Source organism: Amblyomma maculatum, chromosome 4 (genome assembly GCF_055883805.1).
Source record: "Amblyomma maculatum isolate TAMU_Amacu chromosome 4, ASM5588380v1, whole genome shotgun sequence".
In the NCBI taxonomy this organism is placed as follows: domain Eukaryota; kingdom Metazoa; phylum Arthropoda; class Arachnida; order Ixodida; family Ixodidae; genus Amblyomma; species Amblyomma maculatum.
Window position 1 is genome coordinate 91021709 of NC_139347.1, and position 26646 is coordinate 91048354.

At 45.9% G+C, this 26646-nt stretch overlaps 2 protein-coding genes across 4 annotated transcripts in view; both read right to left on the reverse strand.

Moving 5' to 3' along the window:
* The window catches only part of pod1 (coronin), a 46849-nt gene extending 43616 nt beyond the window's left edge, over positions 1–3233 (reverse strand). The window contains exons 1-6 of one of the 2 annotated variants that reach the window (XM_084602168.1): positions 3099–3233; positions 2549–2640; positions 2025–2121; positions 1852–1932; positions 1681–1751; positions 1359–1548 (exon numbers count right to left, since the gene is read on the reverse strand). In XM_084602168.1, coding sequence (XP_084458294.1) covers positions 1359–1548; positions 1681–1751; positions 1852–1932; positions 2025–2121; positions 2549–2611 — 502 coding nt within the window. In that variant the 5' untranslated portion in view covers positions 2612–2640; positions 3099–3233. Of the gene's footprint in view, positions 1–1358; positions 1549–1680; positions 1752–1851; positions 1933–2024; positions 2122–2548; positions 2641–2799; positions 3078–3098 lie in introns of those variants that run through there. The other variant, XM_084602169.1, reaches the window with a different exon arrangement.
* A 340-nt stretch (positions 3234–3573) lies between these two features.
* LOC146191648 (uncharacterized) lies at positions 3574–23400 on the reverse strand. Of its 2 annotated transcripts, none has more exons than XM_084602170.1 (6): positions 23281–23400; positions 8116–8224; positions 7297–7398; positions 7126–7185; positions 6244–6465; positions 3574–4016 (listed from the first exon to the last, which is right to left on the reverse strand). In XM_084602170.1, the coding sequence occupies exons 1-6, from the start codon at positions 23380–23382 to the stop codon at positions 3844–3846; spliced, it is 768 nt and encodes a 255-aa protein (XP_084458296.1). In that variant the 5' UTR covers positions 23383–23400; the 3' UTR covers positions 3574–3843. The 2 variants fall into 2 exon arrangements, with proteins under 2 accessions (XP_084458296.1, XP_084458297.1); XM_084602171.1 differs by lacking the exon at positions 23281–23400 and adding an exon at positions 17983–18292.
* Positions 23401–26646: the final 3246 nt, after the last annotated feature.

Consider the following 26646-nt stretch of genomic DNA (forward strand, 5'->3'; position numbering starts at 1 on the left):
CTCTTGACAGGTGTTCATTACAGTAAATGTGGCCTATTCGGCCCAGCAAGGTGACATCGACTAGCTACCAGCATAGGCCACATTGTGTACCATGAACATATTTATGCAAGTGACAAAAATGGTATTGCTAATCCTTTTAAAAACAGTGAATGGAAGGTCTGCACAAATAAATGTACAAGGCCTATAGTCAAAAAGCAGGGCTTCAACCAGTTATGTCTCAATTGTTGGTTATAGAAGACCATCTCTAAGCAGCGAAGCATAATATCTCGTGACATTCCAAGTGTCATTTTTAGAAGCAGTTGACATGATGCAGCCAATTACTTGCTCTTCACAAATTATAACTTAATATGGAATAGCGCACAGCAAGCTGCCACAAGTACTTGATACTGTTTATGAATTTCCTTGGCAATAGTTGTTTATATGGCATGAGCAGAATGTTGTTGTGGGCTCACTGTGTAATTGGGTTTACGCTCCCTTAAATACTGTATTATGCAACTTACTTTATTTAGGCCAAGCACTTTAAGGTGTTCATGTTTCAAAAACTCAGTGGATGTTTTTCGAATTTTCATGCTTTTATGAAATCTGTTTTTCAGCTAGTTGCACGGTGAAAACTAAAACGTGGTGATTATTCGTGAAAAAATTTTCAGAAGACACGACATTATATAAGCAAGAATTTTTAATTTTTAATGGCCTTGGAGCATATGCTATCTAGAGCTGATTATATTAGATACCAGCATACTTAACTTTCATCAGCCATGCCAGAGAACTCCTGTGTGGTGAGCCAAGAATTTTTCAGAATGCTTGATCAATACTAGCACTTGACAAAAAAAAAACCTAAAATGGCCAAGGAACATTAATTTTTTACCCGGCTGCAATGTCACACATAGTTGAGATCAACACGAGAACATTATTTCTGTTTACATCAAAATGCAAGAAGGCTGGTGGCCTTGAGTCCTCCAATACACTATTAGGCCTTATAAAGAAGGGATAAAAATTTTCCTGCGTTGGTGGGAGAAGACTCCATCTTCCGTCATCATCCCACCTGAAAAAAACCACTCGCCACCCCCATCCCAACTGTGACAAAAACAAAGTGTTGTACGATACAACACCAACCTCCCATTATTTCCATCTGACCTCCGCCCATCTTTATCCAATGCCACCCGCCAAGACACCTGAAGCATCATAATGCAATTATACCCATGGTGAAAGCAAATTCAAAGGTGCAGATATGTCATCCAACAGCTGAGGGTGCGTACAGGAGACAGCACAAACGGCAGGCAGACTATAATGCTAATGCATACATCGTGGCATAAATTGCATTGATGGTATGCCATTTTCTTTTTACGTCAAATACTTACTGCCAAGCTCAGATTGCCTGACCAGGTCCCAGATTTGCACAGCGCTATCAGTAGCCGCAGCCAGGAGACAGTCCACAGCTGGGTTAAAAGCCAAGTTCTCAAGGCGAGACTTGCCAGGGTGAAGAACGATTTCTGGGTTTTGTGGCACATTGGGCACAATCCCGCCGTCGGGAATCCTCCAGATTTTGATCTGCAGTGAAAAAACTCATAGGCTACAGGTCATTTTTTCTTTTACAAAATCATGTAAAAATCCAAAACATTAACGAAATATACGCCTCACGAATGAAAAAAGGCGAAGGCAGATCAACATCAAACAGCTTACGGTGGCGTCATGGGAGCAGGTAGCCAGCAGTCCGTCGTCATAGGGACAAAAGTCGAAATCTGTTATGAACTCTGGAAAGTAAAAGAAAAGTAAGTTAAACAAATTTTCTTTGAAGCATGAACGAAAAAAAAACGCTTCGAAGTACATGTAAACGAACGAAATTTTACGTACCGGAATGTGCATGCAATAAAGGGCAGTTCTTGCTCTTCTTCCCCGTGTCATCTAGCGGCAAGACACCTAGGCTGCCACCGCCTAAAGAACGATCCGAAACGAGCAGTCAGAAACGCTATGCAGCTAACAAATCAAAGAAGTGTCTAAACAAGTGAAAAACGACTTATACCCACCTCGGTTATCAACGCTGAAGACTTTGTGCAAAGCGCTTGCCTTTATGTGGTTTCCGAACGACTGCGGCGCGCCGACAGAAATGTCAAGGACCCAACCCTGAAATCGAAAAGTTGATATTTGTCAGCAAAGTCGCCCACTCGAAGACGACAGATAAGAACGCGCCTCATCCCCTTCCGAGCAAAGCGCATTTGCGGCGCAAGGCATTCGGTGCGCAAATCGAAACCGGCGGCTCAATGTCCAGACCCAATGTGATCCAAAAGCTTTGCAACGAAACCGGCAGCGCAGGGACAAGAACAGTGACTCACTCGGCTGAATGAATGCAAGTTGCGCACGCCGATGTTACTGCGCCCATTAAATAACACAAAGCCATTTTCGGGCACTCATCATAGCCGGAGCGGAACCGCGTAAAGGTCGAACAGCCGCTAAGCAGGCGGGCATTAAAAACTAGACATTAAAAAATACTACAGTAGGCAAAATGCACAAGGCGACAAAAGTCAGCGGCACGACTGGTGAAGCAACTCACCTCGCCTTTCTTTGGGACTTTAGGTGTGGCATTTTTATACTTGGAGCTCTTGAAGCGATACATAGAACGCCGGGTGCATAAACTGAGTATTTCTGCGAAAGAAAAAAATATAGATGGAGCATGCAGACTCTCAAAGTGGCGTATGGGCGATGTCACCGACCGCAAGCAGGCGGCTCAACAAAGGAACTGATGAAGTCAGCCACCGAATTTAATCAATCTGACTCAAGTGAGGGCCACCATGCACCACTCACACCGTGAAATCTCTACGTCCAATCCAGTCAGCGCCGTCCCACTGCGTTCACAGCCAATTTGGCATAATCAGGCTCCAAAATAGAGCCCACAACACATTGCTGAACCTGTCAGCTGCACGACACCACCACCGGCTGCAGCAGCCCCTGTTGACAGGTCACTTGGCTTCGTGCTATCTAAATCTGGCGCTCGCGGTTCGATACAAATATCTTTGATAGTCCGTGTTATGCTACACGTTGGTCGGTTGCCCCTTAGACAATTCCATGAACCTGAAGAGAGGCGACAAGAAACAAATACATACGTTGAGCCGACTCTTGCTCCCAAGTTTACTTCTGTGAAGAAACGACGCCTCCCAGTTGGTCACGTGGGGCAAGGCGTCACGTGGCCTCGGCTCTGACGTAATCACTGCGATCGATAATGATGCGGGGCCTTCAAACAGCAGCAATCGCATCGCGCATCGTTTATTGCAACCACAATCAAGGCTTTTGCTGCACACTTAGCTGGCTAAGTAAGGCGACAATCAAACCAGACTTATGTGCTTGCCATTATACTGCGGCACTGCGACTCAGTTTCAAAGCTCCTTCAAGGGCGGCTTATAATCGAAAAAAACTTACCAGAAATTGTGACATCACAGGTGTTACAGTCGCTTGATGATGAATATTTTGGTGCAGAAACCATGTCTACATTACAGCTTGATGATGAATATATTAATGCAGAAATCATGATTTCGTGCTCCGAACTGCTCAGCTCGAGTGTGTGAGAAATAATTAAGCCGCTTTGAAAAGCGCCACTTGGCACAATTTTATTATGACATTCAAAACCGCACATCGCACTGATGGGTATATACAATTGTGCACAATAGTATACATGAATATCAACAATGCACTATTTAGTTTTTTTTTCTTTTTGTTTTTTCCAGATCTCCTTGAAGACCTGTTGCAACTCTGCTTTCACGCACAAGCACTCATTCCACTCGCGTTGCCAGAGGTCTCCAGTTCAGTTCTGTGACGCGCTGAAATTTAAAGCTAGAACTACCCCTGTGCATATCAACGACAGCTGCTGCGCAACATCCCCAATATACCGATGAAAAACAAGAGCCCTAGAAAGATAAAGACGGATGTGTGAACCCAGAATGCGAAGTAAAATGTCGTCGGCGAGCAGTAGTGCGCACTAGAGCGGTCTTGGGATGGCCACAAGCTGCTGTACACGTATCCGCAGCCTGCAAGTAAAACAAAAACAAAAAAGCCGAATATAATTGTGCCGCTGTAAGAATCAACGACAATTTCCAACTGATGACTGCAAAGCAGACGTACATCCGACGCTTTCTGAAAATCATTGACAACTCAGTAGGCATTTGTCGGTCTCGAAACTTGATATAAGCAAGTACGGAAGCTCATATCGTCGGATTGCAAGGAACGCATGCAAACTCTGCATATCAGCTCGCTTAGATCGAGACCAACACAGCCCAAAAGTTCAGATTTGAGACACATTCACTAGAAAACTCTCACAGTCCTGCAACACGTGTATATGAACTTTCCACAAGCATTTGCCTTTTTTTCCTTTGATTTTTTTAGGAATGTCTATTTGCATGGCCATATAAAGACCCTGTCCAACTGGAATATCGACTATTGCCCTACGTTGGCCCAATATCGACTACAGCATGGTCAGCATTGGCACAAACTCGACCACTACGGCTGGGCCGAGATCGTTTTTGGTTATTGGCCCTAGAACGGCAGACCTAGTAGGTTCATGCCGGCCCTATGTATGCCCGACATCTACAAGTAAATTGGTCGCATACGCATCCAGTATGGTTACCAGTGTGGGCCCAGGTAGGGCCAAGGTCGGAGGCCAGCTTTGCAGATGCAATCTGCAAATGTCCACCCTAGCAGTGGAAAACGTTGCTTGAAAATAGTCCGTAACATTTCCAACAAAGCACACACGTTCTTCATAAAAAGTTGATCCTCAGAATATTCTCCAAAGCTGAAGCAAACAAACACTGAATTTTTAAGACAGCAGATTGCAAGTAGCAGGTGTCTGGCAGTAAACATAATTAACAGTATTTCCGTGGCGATCAGGTTATCATATCAATGGTACAAGAAACAATGCACCAAAATACGATAACTATGTTTGGTTGCCGATTAAGTCGTCGACATGTGACTAGCTCAAAGTATTTGGTCAACCTTGTTGCCAGCCAACCACGGTCATATTTTGGGCCATGTTTGGATACCGAGCGTTGCGTACCGACTAATTCCCTACCATTTGTAGGTAGTTGGCTCAGAGTCTTTGGCCAACTTTTAACCAGCGTAATTGGCAACCAACCAAGGCCCACCTTGGGAATGCATTGGCTGGCAGGGAACACCGGCTGTCGAGCTCTGCCCAATCGTTTACCGATGGTCGGCCGAAACGTCCATCAAATTATTTCATTTTTCTAAATTACTGAATATTGACGTGAGAAAATAAACGTGATTTGCAAAGTTGGAGAGAACCTTCAGAAACCCCCATTCAATTTATTTGAGGTAAAGGAAGCCTCAGGCGTATCTTTTTTCCGAGCTCCAAAAACGTCCGCGAATTACAAAACCAATCACGTGATTAGCGCATTCGCGCGCCCCGATTGCTTTGCTCTCAACGATGGCTTGAGAAAACAAAATCAGCTACGGCCGAAGCTCGCAGCGGCAGGCCGATATGCATGTCGATCTGCGGTGGTTTCTTCGCCCGTGTGAGCCAGTCGGCGCATGTGACGGTGCAAGCTGCAGCATGCGCGGCGAGCTGGCTAAGCGGGCTGCAGTAATCACCAACTTATCAACCTAACGCTGGAACTGGGTCATCGAGACACGGCCACAGGTGATTTTGATTTACTGAATCCGTGGTTGACAGCAGCACAATCGTGGCGCACGAATGTGCCTGTCAAGTGACTGTTCTTGTATTTCGCGGGCTTTCTTTGGAACTCAGAAAAAAGATACACGTGCGACTTTGTATATCGAAAGTGAATGGAGGTTTCTGAAGGTGCTCTCAAACCTTGCAAATTACATTTATTGTCTAAATGCAATAGTTAATGGAGGTTCCTGAAGGTGCTCTCAAACTTTGCAAATCACATTTATTGTTTAAATGCAATAGTTTGTAAATTAGAAAAATAATCTTAATTACTGACTAGATAACTGAAAATAAAAAAGTTGCCTGTGGTGCGCGCCAGACGGCTGGCAGCTGTTACAAGTGGTTTCCTTGGCATAGCTTGAATAGTTTATTTTTTAATCATTGGCTAAAGTTTGCTTGGACGCCCTGTATAAGCATTCCCTTTTTCCGAGACAGTCTATTGCCTCACCCCCACACGAGATCTGAAAACGAACGGTACTGCATGGCCTTACATATCCTATATATTCCGATCCTGTCCCCTGATTTATTTCCAAATGTAAGACACGCTATGATGGGAACTAGCACACGCTGCCCACCCATAAAAAAGACGACGAAGACGGCCACGTTGAGCACGGCCGTGATGGTGCCCAGGAGGTAGTACTTAGGACCGGCGGCCTCCTGCTCACAATCGGCCGGTTGCAGGCGCCCCGAACGGACCACTATGTTGCTGATGCCGCTGGTGAGAGACAGCACGCCGCTCAACACAAGCACCACCGGAACCATAGGCTGGTGTGGGCATTCGTTGATGGTTAGGGCCCCTGCAGGAACATCACACACACGCACGGTATAGACTTACTGTTCGGCGCACTACCTCGTAAATAGTTGTTTGTCAACTCACGTAGGCACCTTGTTAGAGAACGTTACACTGGAAGCGAAAACTAGCACCGCGAGAAAGAAGCAATGGCTTCACTGGGGCCCGCTGAAGGAGAGAATCGTCGCGGATACATTCGCTTGCATTATACTACGAAACCATTCAGACACGGAGATATATTGAACATCAGCACTTCCTCGCACACAGCTTGTTGAGTAGTCGTCGAGGGTAGCCGCAGAGTGCGATTATTCTGCAGTCAGGAGCATGTAAGCTGCTCCGGCTGTGCTCCAGGACAGGGCCATCACCATGAATGTCGAACATAGCCTTACTCTGTGTTGATCTATGTCCTCTTTGTGCATTCTTAATAACTGAAAAAAAAATTAAATTCGTTAAACGATCAGCAATCAAGAAAAATTATTTCTAAAAGTTTGCAGCTCTCGCCACAACTAAGAAAGTGATTTTAATAAAGCCCGCAGAACAAGTAATACAAGCAGAGCAAAAATAAAAAAAAAAACACTGGACATAGACCTTGGATATAACACGGCCTCTCACGATACCTCTATTCATTAAAAAAAGTTTCATCTTATGGCATGAACATACAACTCACCTATAATCAAGGATGCTGCAGGTATTAGGAGTGTGGCCAAAACAATGATAGTGAACAGAACTGAAAGGAGAAGAGAAGAGACGGCAGGTATAATAAGGCTGAAGCCAGCATGCACGAGGATTACGCAACGATGAGGCGTGTCCATGCATTTATAGGGAAGCAAGAACTCACTGTAGTTCAGGCAGAGAGTCAGGACAGCGTCTGCCACCTCATGTGGATCATGGTCCGGATACTCCTCCCGAGCCTGTCGCAAACGCTCGAGCACGGACTCATCTGCGAACACAAATGCATCCAAGATGAGTAACTGAGAGTGCAGAAACGGAAACACCCTTGTGTGATACGATGGGGGAAATGCTTATTAACGCGGAAGAGTTAAATACCTCGTTTTGAAGAAATTTCGATACCGTTGACGAAAACGTAACTAAGACCATTACGGGAGGGCTTCAAGCCCCCTGTACTGTAACAGTATTATATTGCATGCCAGCTATTTATTATTATTATTATTATTATTATTATTATTATTATTATTATTATTATTATTATTATTATTATTATTATTATTATTATTATTATTACCTATCCTGTCCTTTCTCCCTGTCTCTCATCTCTTTGATTTTCTCTCCGTGTTCCTTCGCTATTTCCGCCGCCTCAATTCAGGTGTTTTATCTATTGAGAGTTTGAGATAGCAGGTACTTGGGCTGGAAAACATCTTCTTACTTCCTTTTATTATTACATTTACATAAAAGAATCACGTGAAAGACGGGACCCTTTAACGCTACCGTGTCACGCCCGTAAAGCGATAATGCGGTTTATCCTTATCACTCCTTTACATCGGAGACGGTGTATTTTAATTCCCTGACAGGGGAATGCATCAGGAAACTAACGCACACGTGGCATAACCAGCCCGGAAACGGAGCCTGCGAAATGAATGGGCGTCGAATTGAACAGCGCGTGATAGGATGAGCCAGCACGCGAGTTGCGGGGGCGTACCGTTGCCGAACCAGAAGCGCGACACCGAGGGCGGTGCATTGTTGGTGCTGCCGTAATGCATGGCCGCCGCCAGGTCGATCGGGTCGCTGCTGACGTTGATACCCTTGGCCTGCGCCGTAAACAGAGGTGAGATTAACGACTGAGATCAGTTCGTCTGCGTCGGGACGCAGCCACCCACGATTTAGAGGAGGATCTATTGCGCGGCATATACTATGCACAAAATGTCTTTGCAAGTATGCATATTCAAATTTATTATATCTGCGCAGGTTTTGCTTTTTTTCCTGTGTGTTTAACGGTCACACCGCGCAACAAGATTTGTTGATGGTGCAGGGCTACGGAGTAATTTGGACCGCCTGGAAATCGTTAACGTGCACTGACATTGCACATCCCACGGAAACCTTTGCGTTTCGCCTCCATCTAAAATCGACCGCCGCGGCCGGGATACCGAGCCCGCGTCCTTGGGTTTAGCAGCCGAGCGCTATACCCTATATACGGCTGCGGTGCCAGTCGAAGTCTTTTGACCCACGATGCCTGCATGCAGTGATGAAGAAATACGGACGCGAGCACTGCATGTTGCAACGGAGCTGCGGTGGTCAGGTGCCCAATTGCGTGTGCTCGGAGTTTTTGTGCGCAAACACCGTAACGTTTCTCCAGAGCGGCGTTTTTGTGACCCGGAAGCCTCGACGCGTTGGCGCAACCTCTGCGCGCTACCTCGACCTCAAATGGTTTCGTTTCAAAACTCAGTCGGAGAAGAGCAAGAGGGCAGGCGAGGTCAACCAGGTGAGGGAGTATTCTAGTTCACTATACCCCCAGCTAACAAACAGAAAAGAAGGTGGCGTCTAATGGAAGTATGCTATGCTAATTCTCAAGGGGTGAAAATATAGGCGACCTTACAGGACACAAAAAAAGGAAACTGCGTTCAAAGGTGTGCCCCGCCGTAGTGGCGCAGTGGTTAAGATTCCCGACTACTGTTCCGGAGTACCCGGGTTCAAACCTGTTCCGGAGAGGCGTTCGTGTGCTGGGCGATGTCAGTGCGTGTTAAATATCCCCAGGTGGTCGAAATTACTCCGTAGACCTCCACTACGGCACCTCTTTATTTCCTCTTTCACTCCCTCTTCCCTTACGGCGCAGTTCAGATGTTCACGGAACAAGTGATAGATACTGTGCCTTTCCTTCCCTATGAACCAATTATTATTATTCAAAGGTGTCAAACTGCTCAGAATGGAAAGACAATGTTTGCTGATGCAAAGTATCGGTGTATAAAATAATATAATCTCGTAACAATATATATAAATGAGCATCGATTTCTCTTATAATCTAAACACGCCAACCCCCATGGGAGGTCCCGTTTAAGTCTCCACCTCCCACATCCTAACAGGGAAATCCGCGGGATGTCCCCGCGAGCTCCCTTCTGGGATATGAGATCCTTCTTCGGAGGTTAGAATATATCCCAGAAGGAAGCTCGCGGGGACATCCGTGGATTCCCGTTAGGATGTGGGAGGTGGGGACTTGTTTGGGAGGTGGTTTTTCAGAGCATATAAACAGCAAATGTAAGCTCATAATTGCATTACTGAAACGTATAAATTGGCTCCGTTGGGAAATGCATAAAAAGCCACGTATACGCGCCCAACTATCGCGGCGTCCAACTTCGTGGCGTCCAACTTCTCTGAAGAGCACAAAACCGCTCTACTGCTTTATATTTATTGTCGACAAAGAAATGAAGAGGCTCAATTAACATAACTTTGCCTGTGACTCTTCCTAATTGTACAGCAAATAAAATAAATAACTGTTCAAGGGAATTATTTATATAACTTTGCTGATACCATACCGGGGCGCCCCTGTGGAGGAGTAGAAGTACTTGTCTCGGCAGATGACGATATAGTTGAGCTCCGTCAGAAAAAATGTGGTGGGACGATAGTTAATTTATAAATACTGTCGAGATGTTCTTGTCGCTGAATTTACGGTAGACCACACCCATTGTCGCATTTGAGACATTGACCCATCACTCCAGCATCGCATCAAGCTGAAAGCAGTGTCAGTATTCCGAGTTTGCGTCGTTATCGAAGTGTCGCTATCTCACGCGACCTCGAGTCCTCTGATTGGTCGAAAGGCCGGAACAGGGTGGTACCACTACGGAACCGGAAGAGGTGGCATCTTCATGTTCTGGCGTTTCCGCCAATCAGATGACTCGAGGTCGGGGAGATAGCGACACTTTCGATAACGACGCAAACTCGGAATATGGGCCCAGGAAACTAAACCGGTGTGAGCACGCTGAGATGCCATAAAACCGCTTGCAAATCCCATAATCCGCGCATACTCGACCAATCCATGGGGTCACCAACATACAGCACCCTGTATTATTGGTATAGTGTACTAGAAAAAGTATCTTAGTTCATTAGAATTGTGGAGCATGACCTAAGAAGCGCTCATATTTAAAATTCGATTACGGGAAAACCACCCCGCGTCCAGGTACAAAATATTAGATGGCAATTCATACAAAATATAGACAAGATTTCTTTCCAACATTCTTTCCCTGCTACAGCAGGTGGTGCAGTAGTTAGACCACCGAACCAGATTCAATACCAGCCGCGACGTCCATATTTTTCGATAAGGACGAAACGCAGAAAGCATCCGTGTGTTGTTCGACGACCGTGCAAGTTAAAGGTCCCCAAGGGGTCGACATTATGGAATCCTTTACCCTCTTCTTTCACTCATCCCTTTCTTCTTCGCGCGGCTGGATGCCGATTCATCCAGATACTTTTCACTTCCTCAAAATCAATGTCCTCCTTTTCATGTCAAGTGATGTGAGCACATGTCAAAGCCCCGCCGCCGTGGCGTAGTTGTCAAGATGCCCGACTGCTGTGCCGGGTTACTCAGGTTCGAACTCGACCGCCGGCAGCTGCGTTTCGGTGAAGACGAAACGAAGATGTGCAGGGCGATGTCACATTAAGGATCCCCAAGTGGTCGAAATTTTCTCCATAGCCCTCCACTATGGCACCTCTTTCTCTTCGTGGAGAGAAAGTGCGGCAGATCTCGAATCTTTCTTTTCCTGTAAACCAATTAAAGATCCCAGGTGGTCATATTCCGCAGCCCTTGACTACGATACCTCTTTATTCTTTCATTCTCCCTTTTCCTCTAACCTAACGGAGCGGTTGAGATGTTCATCAGGGTGTGGGACAGATACTGAGACTTTTATTTCCTCTAACAAAATTCACGATTCATTATCTCTTTCTGCTTTCACTCCCATCTTCCTCTCTTCTTTACGGCAAGGTTCAAGTTTCCACGGATATGTGTGACAGACACGGCGCCTTACCTTTCCTGTAACCAATTGGCATTAACAAATTATTCACTCCACTACGGCACACTTCCTTCTTTCACTCCCTTCTAATAACAAAATTGGCCGTGGCACAGCTCAGCTGGGCTCTATACCAACACTCTGCTGTGCCCGGTAGCACTGAAACATTTTAATCCTTCCTTCACGGGCAGTTGTCCTCACTGTGCGGAGAAGTCTTCGGACATTTACCACATGGTGTGGGCTTGCCCATTCAACCCAGCTACTCCTCCTCACCCCAACCCCACTCGGGAGGACTGGGAGGCGGCCCTGCTCGGTTGCTATGACCTGCAGGCCCAAAAGGCCTTGGTAGAGCGCGCCCGGGCAGCGGCCGACGTCACTGGGATCCCGTACTAGGGACCCCACCTAGTATTTGTAAGGACCGGATCTTCAAAGATACGGCTCATGCATACCTCCACCCCTTTTGAATTATTAAACGTTTTTCACCACCACCACAGGTTATACGTAGCGAAAGCATGAGTGCCTGTCACTGGGCTGCCTACTCCTCTGCAATCCAATCTAATCCCATCCAATGCAGTGCAATCCGATCCATTCCAATCAAGTACAGTTCATTACAGTCAAATCCAATCTGTCCAAGTTCAATTTAAACCAGTCCAATCGAATCCAATTAATTTAGTCCAATCCAATCCTGTCCAATGCTAAGTACACGCTCGCCGGAAATGCGCCGATGACTAGCCTATCATCATCACTACTATCATCCTCATGCTAGAGAAAAATCAAGATGCGCTACTCCTGATCCGGGCGTGGTGCAGATTGGTAAAGCGCTCGGCTGGGGATCCGAGATAGGGATGCTCGATTCCCGGTGAAGACGTTTTTTTTTTTTTTTTTCATGAGGAGACCGGCCCAGCGGTGTGACGTCATGCCAGATGGCGCTGCGAGCGCGCGGCGTCTAGAATGGCGTCCGGCAGCTGCGGCGCTTGCTAGGTAACCTCGGAGTCCGGCCACAGTGAAATCGCAAGTTCGTGGCTAGTGTAGCTTTGGCTACAAGGAAAGGCGCAGTATCTGTCCACACTTGTTCTGTAATAATAATAATAATAATTGACTCACAGGAAGGGAAAGGCGCAGTATCTGTCACACTTGTGTCTGTGGACACCTGAACCGCGCCGTAGGGGGAGGGAGAGAGAGGGAGGTGGGAGTTAAAGTGGAAAGAGAGAAAGAGGAGCCGTAGTGGAGGGCTACGGAGTACCTGGGGATCTTTAACGTGCGCTGACATCGCACAGCACTCACACTTGTTCTGTATGAACTGGTTTACAGGAAAAGAAAAGCGCTGTATCTGTCACAGTATAAGGCGAAAGCCTTTCTAGGCTCATGGAACGAAATCCTGCGCACGAGAGTTGTGCGTGAGATCTGTTCTTGTCTAGCGTCCCTGGCATCTGCAATCCCACACTTAAACGCGCGCCAAGGAACGCCACGCGATAGGGGCGATGGTGTACCGTCCAAACACACTTGCCGGAGAAAGTGTGACAGAGCTAGGTGCAGCTGCGCCTTTCCTTTCCTGTAAACCGAGAATTAAATGTAGCACTGCAACTAAGGCCGATAAAAGGCAAATGATATTAGAAGAAGGGGGCTTTCGCCAGTCTCCTCTCAAGAGACTTCTAAGGGACCCTCTAATTTTTCTTTTTTTTTTATCATGGATAACTGGATCGCGGCGCAAGTAAAGGAATGGAGGTGGGAGTGTGTCACAATCCCCCACCTTGGGGGAGGTGGCTGCTCCCGGCCCTACGGGGCTGGAACTGGTAAGCCTGCCACCAGATCTGTATCTGTTGTAGGCCGTCATTGCACCCGCCACCGCTTACGACGGCTGTTGCGACGCGCGTCTTTCTCCCCCTCTTCTTTTTCTTTCTTCTTATTTTCCTTTCTCTCCGCACGAGGCAGCGGAGGTGGATCAGCTACAGAGCCAGTAGCAGGCCCGTGCATTTTCTTTTATTTCTTCCTACAGTCGCAACAACACCCGCCTTTAGGGTCAACGGAGGCGCGGGATCCCTTTTACGGGTACCCGCCCCTCTATGAGGTTTGAGGACACAGTTGAACGTTAAGCTGGACAACCAGTGAAGTACGTGTGCCGGTATGTGATTGAGAAAGTTCAAGAAAGTCACTTTTTTTTTTACAACAATTAGATATTTATAGCTAGTAGTTCAAATTACACTGCATAATAATAAAACAAAAAAAATGCCACGACACGGTAGTGGTAAAACGACTCGGTAAATGACAAAATGGAAAAGCCGACAATGGGCAAACACTGTGGTAAAAGAAGAGAATAAAGATAAAGCAAGTATTCGAGATATAGTAAGTAGGGGCAAGAGTTACACAAAAAACACAGCGAAAAAAATACCAAGCCAGATCAAGGTTTTAAAAAAGGCGAAAACAATATTCAATTAACCAACAGTCTGTGGCAAAATGGAATTCTCACGACTTTCTTGTTCGATGAGGCGTCTTAGTCGCAGAGTTGATCGAATATCGGCCAAGATACTCCGAATCAGCTTCGTAAAAATGGCTAGCGCCGTCTAAATACCGAAGGGCATATATCGGAATTGAAAGCGCCCCGTGCCAACCGTGAAAGCAGTCATCGCCTTTGAATCGAGTAACAACGGCACCTATACCTTAGATAAGGTCAGCTTGGAAAATAATTTCTTGCGGCCTACCCAGGCGATAAGGTCGTCCGGGCTGGGCGTCGTTTGCGATGGCATCGTTCAGTTTCCGGAAGTGCAGTTGCATAGCCGATGCGTCCCGTCAGGCTTGCGTACGGCGATCACAAGGGAGTTGTAGGTAAGGCTACTCGGATGGCTCAATGATATCTAGTCGGAGCATGTCGTCCACATCTTATGCAATTGCCTGCCTCAAAGCGAACGGTAGTGGATATTGCTTTACATTTATCGGCCTGTCGCTCTGTAACTTCAGTTGGCACTCGATCAGCGTGGTCTTTCCTGGAAGGTCCGAAAATATACCTTCGTACTGTTGCAGAAGTTTCTTGGCTTCGTTCTGCTCTACGCTGGTCACTCTCTGGGAAATGTGTACATCCTCGATAGACTGTGTCTGGGAGGGCTTAAGAAGCTATATCTCTCCAGCGTATGTCTTCGGCCGAAATTACTGCACCGACACACGTACTTCACGGGTTGACCGGCCTAACTTTAACCTCATAGAGGGACGACGGTTAATTAACCATAATGAGGATCTTGCGCCTCTGTTGACCGTAGAGGCGGGGGTTTGTGACAGAGTGAAAGTGGAAACAGAGAAAAATTAACCACGGTGGATGGTTACCTTAGGACGCAGTTGAGGTGTCCATTGAGAAAGTGACGTGTACGTGTTCTCTTTCCTTATTAACTAGTTTTCATAGTTTAAATATTGTCGTTTTTGCGAGCCCTCATTATGGAGGAGCCAATGCACAATGATAATTTATTTCTCCTGTTGTCGCGGTAGTAAATACACTCCCTGTAGTACATACACTAATGTGTGTGAAATTACAGGCATTTTTTAAGAAAATTTCTATACCAGTACAGAGAATATCTGTTCTACTTCACTGACCGAAACACGTTCACGAAAAGACTAATTTTCTGCTTTCCAGCCGAAATCCTGATTGGAAGGCAAACAATTCGATATACTTTTACAGTCTGTTCTATTTTCTACCGCAAACTGACTTTTACTTGAATAGTAGGTAAATTCTGAATAAAAAGCGCAATGGTATGACAACCCCGAAGACGCTGTCCAATGATCGGCTGCTTAAAACTTTCAATTCGAAAGAAAATAACTAGTGGTGCTACATTTAGGTCCGTAGTTGGCTGGATCCTTGATACAGTGGCATCAGTTACGCATTTTTCCACTTGCCTCTTTTCGGTGGCTAGACAACGGCTGTTGCGAGGCCAACCTTATGGGTGCCATCGTGTATTGCTAGCGCCGAGATATATATTTGTGAGATGTAGTTGGCAAGGCGTTTGCCTTAATATAGTATTCATTGAAGAAATTGGCGCTTAACGCAATTTTATTGTTGTTACAGACAGAAAACGTGAAATGAAAGACGAGTAAAAAAAGATATATTTGCATCATTACTTTCACTGCGACAGAAAAACAAAAACAACTGAGAAATAAAAAAACAATAAAACGCCACATAACAGAAAATTTTTGTCAATTTACAAAATTTTCTATCAGTTGTAAACAGACAAAACTGTAAAATCACAGAACAATTAAAAAACAGCAAACACAGCAGAACAGAAAATTTCTGGCAGGATAAGGACAGCTGCCAGAAAATTTCTGTATTTTTCAACAAAACTTTTCACAGTAGGCTGAACGCATTCAACGGCGAATACACGTTCCGTTCTCTTTCTGCAATCCCGAGAAAGCGAGTTCCGTCACAGGAAAACGTAGAATGTCATTGAAAAAAACTGTCACAATGACAAAAGAGTGACGCAAAGGGGACACATCTTACGAATAGAGAGACAGGACTCATTCGTGTATGCGTTTTCGTTCTTACAGGCTCTTTTGGGAGCACTTTCCCGCGGTTAAGATCAACTTTCAGAATAGTCGAGTACGGAACGGGACAGGCCAAAAGAACAGCTGTGTGGTGATGCGGGCTCAAAATATGCGGATTTGTTTGTGCCCTGGAACAGCCGCTGCGAAGACGACACAGCTGTTAATTGAAATACGCGACTGATAGCATACGCCGACAGCCCGACGAAGGGCTCGAATTCCAGCAACGGTGTAGAATGCGGCGACTCATGGACGAGGCAGTGGAAATGCTTCCGAACGCGCCTTCATGCGCAGCAGACAGAAGCATAATCCCAGAAATTATGTGACACTATCTAAGCAGGCGACGATCTCCGACTTCCTGGCGTCTGTCTTTACGACAACCCGAAATACCCCAAGCTGAAATCCCAGCAAATATCGGCTTATCGTTGCAGCTCCATCTCAACAACACGAGGGCGTACATCGTTTCACCTGTTCCGTTTCCGACATAAGCAATTCAGCCGTACATTTCAGTGTTCTCAAATATTTCGTGAGCGCAGCAACACTCGGGCGCTGCAGCTAATCCATGCAATCCGCGAACAAAAGACCATCGCCTGCAAGACGAACGAGCATCTTGCACCCCGCTTCCCCAGTTTTTATATTTGGCAATTAAAGTTTCTATCACCATCAAGTGACGCGGGGGAGACGAAGGACAATGAGGTGCCGTCGTGACTTTATTTTTTTTTTTTTTTTTGCGCGCCGGCGTGCACTGAGTTAAGGGCGGAGAGGAGGAGCGTCACTTTCGATCGCCGATACGTTCGGTGTTAGTGACGGTAGCTTAAAAATCTTGCGGTGCGCAGAAGACTAATGGAATACCCATTGCTCATGTGCAAGTTTCTAGCTTCAGTAAATAGTTTTCATGGCACCTTAAAATTAAAGGCTTTCTTCAGATGGAGACAAATTGTAACCGTGGTAGCTATAGGCTTGCAAATGCCTCCGAACGACAGTGAATTAATAGCCTACCAAATGTTCTGTCTGCTACATTTGTTATTATATTAACTGTCTATTATATCGATAAGCATAGAATTTTCGCTATAGGTATTTGTTGTCTAAGAACCATGTGGCCAGAGTCGTTCGAACGGGAGGGCTAGCTGCTGGGGAGCGCTTTTGATATGTGTGTCTTCGCATCAGATGTGCGTGCTCGATAAATGGGCGAATGTATTCTTCTGAAGAAAAAAAGAAGAAACTCATCTGGGATCGTACACTGTACACGTAGTACCGTGAGAAATAACTAACAAAGAAGAAAGGTCCCGATATCTTTAAAACCAACAGAAAATACAGCCTACGAAAGAAGCAGACAAAGCGATCGACAACAATGCGCGTGGATCACTCGATAAACTATAGGAACCAACCAAAAACGAAAATTAGAAACTACGATAGGACAGAAACAAAGAAAAGCGGCATATCATCCGGCCGCACTACCGACCAAAAAGCGCGCTAATGGCAACAGCTATATTCCCCACATTCCGGGCTGCTCACGAGAGTATTTTGTTGGCCTCGACTTATGGCACAGGCGGCACAGTGCACGGGCGAAGGGCAACGGGGGAGGAGGAGCACCGGCACAGGCTCCCTCTGCCGCGATGCGCATAAGGAAGATCACCGCGGGAAACTGATCGGTTCCGCAGACTCATTAGCATGCTCCGCCGGAACCTTCGCGAAATGTTTGTCCCTGGTAAATAACCGCCAGGCCCGCAACAGTTGCCGCTCACACGAACGACCAAGTATGGATCGTACGCCAGTGCGGACTAAAAGTGGAAATCTCTATACCCCCCCCCCCCTCCCCCCCTTCCCGTTTCGATTCGATTGTAGTCTCGCAAGCTGTCAGGTCAGGTACGCGGCTTCGCGCACACCCAGCACACGTCACTCGGCAGCGCATGCATACATACGCGAACTCGGGTGTTCTCGGGCGGCTGGTGGGTTTGCAACACAGCGTGCAAGGTCGGCGAACGGCTTTCGAGCGCTGTGGCGCCTGTGGCGTACCGCTCGGAAAAAACGTGCGCGGCGCTCTATGGACTCACATTGTGAAGCAGGTTGTCTTTGCTACAGTACATGATGCGTCTCCTTCCGTCTGCCTTCGCTACGCACAGCAGGGCATTCGACCGGAGCCTCCGAACAACCGCGGGAGAGGCACGTCGGCTGGCGTGACGAGCGGGCGGCGCGCAGCTGTTTGGACGGCAGCTGCCAGCGGCGTTCTCTTCGCGCCGCCGCTGCCGCCGCCCTCTTCCACTTTCGCCATCGACGGCGACCACGCCGCAAAGCGGCGGCCTACCGCTTTCACTCAGCCGCGTTGGCCCCGCGCAACGACGTTTGTTTGTCTATGTAGGCAGGGTACAATCGCCGGCGCCTGCGTATCGATTACCTCTCGCCAGTTGCAACCACGCCAAGTCTGTGTACGCTACCGGCGCGAGAAACAAGCGATTGTTGAGCGGCAGCCTCTCGCGAGGCGAGATGCGATATCTCGGCGGATGTATGCGAACGCAGCAGATCGCGTACCGTCCCGGAAATGCTACAGATGGGCTTGTGGCGCAGCGAGGAGGAATGGCGGATTACGAGGCATCTATATTCGACACGCACTTGATCGCGCACGGGTCAGAGATGGGGGTGCGCTGCATTCTACTCCCAGAGTAAAAGAAAAACTGCACAGCCTGATGCAAGCCCACGGTGTTCGCGAGGAATATTGCAATCACGAAGTTTTATCCCCTTTAACAACCAGTTTTACTTCAACGATACGTGTTCTCAATGAGGAATTATGCGGTAATTGTAGAAACTTGTCTGTTGGAGCTCTTGGCGTGACGAAATATAATGGAGCGCAGGCTACTGTTACCGCTCAGAGCGTGTTATCGGATATACATAGTCTTCTCGACCGCGAGTTTTCGTGTCATAAGACGTAGTGCATAGGGGCGATACCGAGAAAATGACCACTTACGATGAATTTTTCTAGCACAACGTCCCAGACAACCCGCCAACTCCCCGGGATATGTCCCACATCCTAACAGGTTAATCCAAGGGATATGTCCGCGCGAGCTCCCTTCCGGGATCTCCATGGGATGTTGTTTACTTTCCCTTTATAGGACCATGCTAAATACACACCAGGAAGGTTGTCTGGGTGCACCATGTCGCACGAAACCGAGTGAACGAGAGCCGCCTCATTTCGCTATTAAGGCTAAAAACAAAAGGCATACTGTTGTCATTGCATACTGTTGTCATTGCAGAAATAATCACTGTCCCTGCAACGGTACTCAATAATTGCTAACTAAAATTTCGATTGCACTTTCCCAGCTGATTGTCCGTTGCATATAAACAGCAAATGTAAGCTCATAATTGCATCAGCTGAAACAAATGAACAGAGGCACCTTTAGAAAATATATATAAGGCAACGCATTATGCTGCATTACATACAGCCTACCATGATAAAGGGCTCAGATCCATTATGAATCACATTTTCGCAAAACAGGCATAAGTTGGATAGTTAAGCGTTATCGCGACGTCCAACTTCGTGGTGCCCAACTTCTCGGAAGAACACAAAACAGCTCTAATTAATCGCTTTGTTTTTATTGTCAACAAAAAAAATGAAAGACTCAATTAAAAGAACGTTGCACGTGATCCTAATTAACTGTAGTGTAAATAAAATAAATAACTATTCACGAGAATATCTACATAACTTTGCTGATCTGCATTCCAGTACCTGCACATAACGGGACGCTCTTGTGGAGTATACACAGAAGTACTTGAGAAAAGGGCTTATCTCAAGGCGCGACTGTTCTATGCTTTGCAACCTGTGAATGTGTGCATAAGAGTGAGGGGATTGTGTATGAGTTTCTAATTTGTGTATTACACATAGTGTGTAACATTCCTCGCGTGTCTAAAATAACACACCAGTATAGGCATGCATATTACGCTGAATTACATGCTGCAGCAGTGTTGAACGCTACCGAAAACTGCTTCAGCACACAGGCGTTCATCAAATACATTGGTATAATTTTTTTTTCATCCAAAGACGATATACATGTGTTGAATCAGCCCATATTTAAACATACGTTCCATGAAAAATAATTATCTAGAAATAATGTTGAAAATGGTCAACTCCAGCATGGTGGCTACTTTTCCTTATAAATTAAAATCTGACTCAATATTCTGTCCATACCAACCATGCATTATGCCAATACAAATTAAAGATGGAAGGTTGAGTCTGCTCACAACAGCAACACGAGCTCAGAATTATTTTTACAAGGGATAACTGGAACCAGAAATCATTTTTGGAGGACATCATAACTGGATGCTTCTCACAAGCCCTGCAATAGGCTGGACCAAGAATAATAATGTAAGCGAAGTGTCCCAATAAGCTCCGAAAACACCTCGAACATGTCCCAAAGCGGTATTCTTTAAGACGTCCTGAAGAAGTCACCTCTTGTTTCATTTGGGATGTTTTTTGGATTTTTTGGGGATTTACCGGACTTCCATATGACATCTGAATATCCCACAGTCGGAATCCCTGGGATGTGCCTGGGACGCCTGTGTGTTGTCTGGGGTGTCGACCGCTCGGGGCAGCTAGTACGCTTCTCTATGCGAGGTGAGCAGATCACGGTGCGCAGACTAACGCAACTAGGAGTTGAAAGGATAGTTCAGCGCGGAATCTCTCTCAGCCAGGCTACGTACGTGTTCTGATTATGCAACATAAATATGTCAGTAAAACTCCGCAACTTCTTCTTCCTCGGTGCATATGGCACGTGCCTAAAGTGGGGGATTGGCCAGAGTTCATTGCAGGTGTAAGAATAGAATTGATGATGTCGATTTAGACTGTGATGAATAACATTAATTAGGAATTATTGTTGCTAAACCAATGTGGATACATTTTGAGAAGATAGAAATAGTAATCAATAAAAGAAGGATATCTTAAAACATGTAATTAAAATTTGTAAGTATAATCCAGTCCGAGCAGCGCTAACAAATGAATCTTCCGGTAACGATATTATAGCTATGGAGCAGCTCATAAACCGGTTTTAGGGCATGCCCTTTGACGGTTGCACCAAAGGAGAGGAGAACAGGAACTGTCAATGGCAGTCACAGGCGAGCAAGAGGAATTTCTAAATAATTTCTCCTTTGAGCAGCGTACCTGCGGCAGGAGAGGATATAATGCTCAATGGTTCCACGTCACTACATGACACACAAATATTTGACGGCGTGAATTCAGAGCGACATAAAGATTGAGGCAAGGAATTCTACAACGCATGAGCGTCGTGGAGACCTCACATTGCCTTGAGTTACAATACCGGACATTCCAATGGAAATTTAAATGCTCAATATCCGTAGTCACAAGGAATGGCTCATAATTGCTCAAAGAGTGCAATAATTTAAATCGTTCAAAACGGCATATATTCAGCAAAATAATGTTCGGTACTACATCAGCAATAGGCCCTTTTAAAGTGATTCGCTAAGAAATCGGCCATTGTATTGAATGTAATGCCACAGTACCCCGGAACTCAGTGAAAACGCAGTAATATACATGGAACTTTTTGAAAGGCCAAACGAATTGCAAGCAATTCACATGTAAATATTGGTGTGTAACCTGGGATCCTTACAGAGAGACTACAAACGAGTGCCTGGGAATAAGTACGTATTGCTGCTTTTTCATCGCGTTGGGAGTCATCTGTGAAAATACCTACGTATCATGGAAATTGTCATACATAATCTTCCAGGCGGCCATTTATTACAGTAGTTGTCAAGATGACAACGACTGGTAAAGAACTGTGCAAAAGTAGCTTGAATATTACCAATACGTCTCTGAACTAAGCGAAACTACAATTTTGAACAGAGAGGACTGAGTAAACAGAAATTGTGGTTGCTTATACTGCGGCCAGTGAATAACAAGAAACTGAGCTTGGTGTAAAATAGCTCAAATGCTCGTAAACAAGTTCGCAAAGTGGGAAGCTCAGAACGAGAGTTCAAGTCACGTACGCGGGCCTCTAAATAGAAGACTGCATTTGAAACTGATTTTAGTAAACCCAAACATAGTCGTAAAGCGCACCTCTCCAAAAGCAACAAAGGTCGTAGTTTGTATATAGGACTGTCAGAGAAAAGAACATTACCGAACACCAGAATTGGTCTATATAAGTTTTATATGGAAACAAGAGTATCTCTGCGCATACCGAATTTCTTATGGCTAATTCTAATCAGGCGGCCAAGGGCTCGCTCACCTTTCAGGCAATTGCTTTTGATATGAGGTCGCCAGTCTAATTGGGAGTGGTATAATACACCCAAGTATTTTAAGGATTCAACCTGTGGGATCTGTGAACCACAGTACACAAGACAAGAAAGATGTAAAGAGGGTGTGCCGGTGAGAAAACGAGTACTGAGGATTTCTTCACGTTAAGAATTAGGTCTTACCTAACCAGCCAAACTTCAAGAGCGTTCAAGTAGGCTTGCAATAACTGGTATAAAGAATGAACATCTTTCGCAGAAAAGACAAAAGCAATATCATCCGCATATACATGCACTTTTATACTAGGATGAGCAGGATTATCCCTCATTTATATATTAAAAAGCAATGGAGAACCGATCCCTGACCTCTAGTTTGAGAATAAGTTTCATAACTTATCAGAAGAACCTCTAGAGCAGAAAAATTCCTTATTCCTTAAGAATTCTCTTAGCCATGCAAAAATGTCCGGTTCGAGGCCATTTTCCTCTTCGCCGCGAAAAGGGTCTATAAGTGAAGTGCGAGCAATAAGTGTCTATGCACGTAATGACGTTCAATTCTTCCTTTTTTTTTTTATTAATCACACATACTCGCATACTTATTGATATAACTCAGCAGTTCGTAAGCAGGCTGGCGGAATTAAGGTATATAAAGTGCGCGACCAAGGATGTAAACTATATAGTATGCTATACACTCTATTACAATATATTATCTACCCTTCTACTAGACTATCATATAACCAGTATACGTACAGCCTTTGTCAAAAATATACGGCCCAAGGGGTTCGCTTCTAAGCACTTTAGCTAACCCCCTGGAAGAAATACTGGAATATATAGGTAAGCATAGAGAAGAATGAGGAGTATATTTTTCGTCTACTATAGATTTCGAACGCTGCAGATGCGTACTGACCCTTGGGCTCTATATTTTTGACAAAGTCTGTACATGTGCTGTGAAAAAAACAATAACAAAAAAACAACGCATGACGTCGCGGCCAGCAGTCGGACTTTACCGCGTGGGAGAAAAAGGAGTGCTATTCCAGTGCACAACAAAGTACTAATGGCCCCAAAGTAAAACGGAACACCCGAAAGAACAAAATTTTGTTTCGCCCAGATGTTCAGCTTACACTCTTGACGTTCACCTCATCAGCAGCCCGGACGAAGGAGAGCAGTTGTTCCACAGGACCGTGCTCCATTTTATTTGGGGCACCTACACGTACAGCGGTCATGAAGAGAGCCGGCGTACTCACGTCACGTTCCGCGCAGCGCTGCAGACCGACTCTAGCTCTGCTGTCCGCATGCTTCAAGACGCTAGCGACGAGCGAAGCCACCGCAAAGCTTTTAATCGGCGCTATCAGCCTCGCCTATGAATTTCCGATAGCGCCAAAGTTTATCGCCGGTACGGAGGCGCAAGCGCGGGCTCTGTGTGCGGTGTCGTTAAGGGGATTATCGTTCTCGCGCGGAAGGCTTATCGCGCATGTGGATGTGCCGCCTGCGGGGTCGTCGCCACGTTTAATTGGGTCCGGTCTCAGTGAGACAGCGTAGAGGACGCGGAATGGTGGCGCGGCGGGCAGAATTTGAACTTCGGTCAGTACGGCGGTGACTCAACAAGATCGACCTCAGTTTCACGAAACCGAAAACAGGAACGGATAGAGCCAAGCGTCGGGATGAGCACCTCTGACATCCCGACTCGACGACTGTACGTTCACATGATTCCAATCTGTTGTGGCGAGAAAATATAGGCACGACTACACTGACTCCCAACGTCCAGCACAACGTCTTTTGGACATTCCTTGAACTTCCTTAGTCAAAAACTGGAGGTCGGTATAGTATAATTTTCACCCATATTTTCCTGGTAAGGCATGTGTTTACATATTCAATTGCTTCAGTTCACTTCTGAAGTAGATACGCACGTTTACACTAAACATGAGCTGCAGAAACATCGTGGTCGTTGTTAGGAAATGTTAAGTAGTTAGGTTCACTATCATGGTTTGGGAGAGATGGACATGGGCTGATCCCATAGTAACGAGAAGCAGCGGAATTGCTACGCGCATGCTGTCAGAAAAAAGGCTATGCAGATAAACCGTGACTGATCTGTTCGCAGAGTAGATGTAACTAAGATGATTTTAAGTACCAAATGGAGTACATGTTGACTGAACACCAAGTCGGACGCCAGTTGTTTTCATTTAGGTCACCCTAGCCAGTTTCCTCCGTTCATAGGTATGACACTTATTGGGTTATTTATTATTATTTCAAGATACTGCAGACCAGTATTCCGGTCCTAGCAGGAGTGGCATACATATATACAGCGCACAAGAAACGCAATAAATCACACGAAGCACCCACAAAACTAACAAACAGAGGCAATGTAATGACATGAAATGTGTTGACCAACAGCCGGAGAGACAAAAAAAAAGGGAAAACATGAAAAACCTTTGTGCGACATCAAAGTAACAATACAATACAATCGAAGTCAACTAAACAGATGTTGCTGTAGAGCCTGGTCAAAGTCTGGAGACTGAATTAAGCTTTCTGGGAGAGTGTTCCATTCAGAAATTGTCCTTGGATAAAAAATATGCAGAAAGGATTTAGATTTTGCATAAATTGGCTGCAGTGAGTGACTATGGTGATGACGTGTCCGCCTAGTGTTGGGAATTTTCACACACGGTGGAGGACTGAGGTTTATTTGGTTGTTTACTCTGACTCTTTTGACTCTGTTTCTGGTAATATCCTCGTCTTATAAGCTCCAGTGCCGACGTCGACCACCAAGCACTCTCTATTGTCCCTCGACGTGTTCAACAACTATGGTGCCGAACGCATCATTTTGATGGTTGCGCGCGCGGATCAACAAAGCGAGTGTTGATACAGACCCCTTTATTAGAATCAAGATTTGTTTGGTTTGGTTTATCTGGTTTAACGTCCCAAAGCGACTGGGGCTATGAGGGGCGCCATAGTGGAGGGCTCCGGATTTCGACATTCTGGCGTTCTTTAATGTGCACTGACATCGCACATCACACGGGCAGCTAGTTTTTCGCCTCCATCGAAAAGCGGTCGCCGCGGCCGGGTTTCGATCCCTCATCCTTTGCAACAGTCGAGCGCCTTATAATCACTGCACCCACGGCGAGGGTTATTATACTCAAGAAATTGCATGCATGGCATCTAGAGACACGCGAATCGATATTGGCCACATACCGGCGAGGAATCGGGCTTCCACCTAATGGCATGGAGCTGCCAACACAACGTGCCCAGTATCGTATAGACCCAACTTCAGAGCAGTGGGAGACCGCCCTACTCAGCTCAGATCCGGCTCTTTACTAGTGGCTGGTGGACATGACCAAGCGAGAAGCTCAAGCCAATGGGATCTTAAGTGGGGTTCCCACTCAGGTACACTTTTCTTTTGTTGGTAATAAAAAATTCCAACCATTACACAATTATGAACGTGTCACAGCGCCGTTGCCGCATGTACGATTTTGCCGCATGTACATGTTTGGCTTTCGTCGACATCGTCATCAACTTTCACCAGCACACAAGATAGTCCGCAGCAGGCACTCCGGCACTTCAACGCGCGAGCGCCGGTTCGAACTCGAGAGCACCAAACTCGAGAGCTTACAAACTCGAGAGCACCGCGGAAATTTAGACGCGTAAAGCCAAAGTTCGAACGCGATGCCGGTTGATGCCTACGGTGGGCATCTCATTTGAACAAATTGGACAATTACACCAATGATTTCAAAGAGATGGCAAATATGTAAAGAAATAATTTCCACTACCGAAATTTAACTTAATTGTCATTTTTATTGGTATGGATGAATTCAGTCCGTCAGCAGCAATCGATATACGAAATCGGAGCGTACACGTGCTAACGCATCCCCTCCGCACCAGCAGCATTGATCGCCAGTGAACTCTTTCATTAAATTGATTGAACCGAGGTGGGCAGAATAAAGTGGGAACAGCGTTTCATTGCAGGGAATTGGATGGTCTGGTTAGAGTAGAAGGAAATAGGAATTCAGATATTCCGGATCGTGACTGGAGCGGTTTCGTTCCTAAGAGGAAGTTTTGAACGGCGGAGTGCGCAATCCATGTAGCTGTGCCCAAGCGTAGAAGGTCCAAGGGAAGGAACAACCATATTGAGAGAAACCCAGACCGTGTTCGCCCAGTTGCCGACGTCGTCACCCTCGTATAGTGCTATCGTAACTTATCATAACTCTGGCTTTTGTCAAGCTATGTAGCTTCCGTCCCTCCCTATCTATTAATCAACCGCAGAAACTATACTACCTCTAACATTTCGCCCTGAACACTCTCGCCTCTAAAGGTGAGGATGTTTACTACAAGTATAATGCAAAGAGCCGCATGCCACAGTCAGCGCTTCTGCAAGCTACTCCCGCATACTTAATTGAGGAATATACACATCACACCCAGATATTCACCGATGGTCCAACTATTCAAGAAACTTCTCCTTATGCCCTTTATGTGGCCTCAACAAGCCACGTCATTTC

Coding starts and splice junctions, on each gene's coding strand:
- LOC146191648 (XM_084602170.1), bottom strand. CDS start 23,382: ATGACCGCTGTACGTGTAGGTGCCCCAAATAAAATGGAGCACGGTCCT. Junction 8,225..23,280: donor ATGAGGTGAACGTCAAGAGT/GTAAGCTGAACA, acceptor TTTACGGCGCAG/GCCAAGGGTATCAACGTCAG. Junction 7,399..8,115: donor GCGCTTCTGGTTCGGCAACG/GTACGCCCCCGC, acceptor TTGTGTTCGCAG/ATGAGTCCGTGCTCGAGCGT.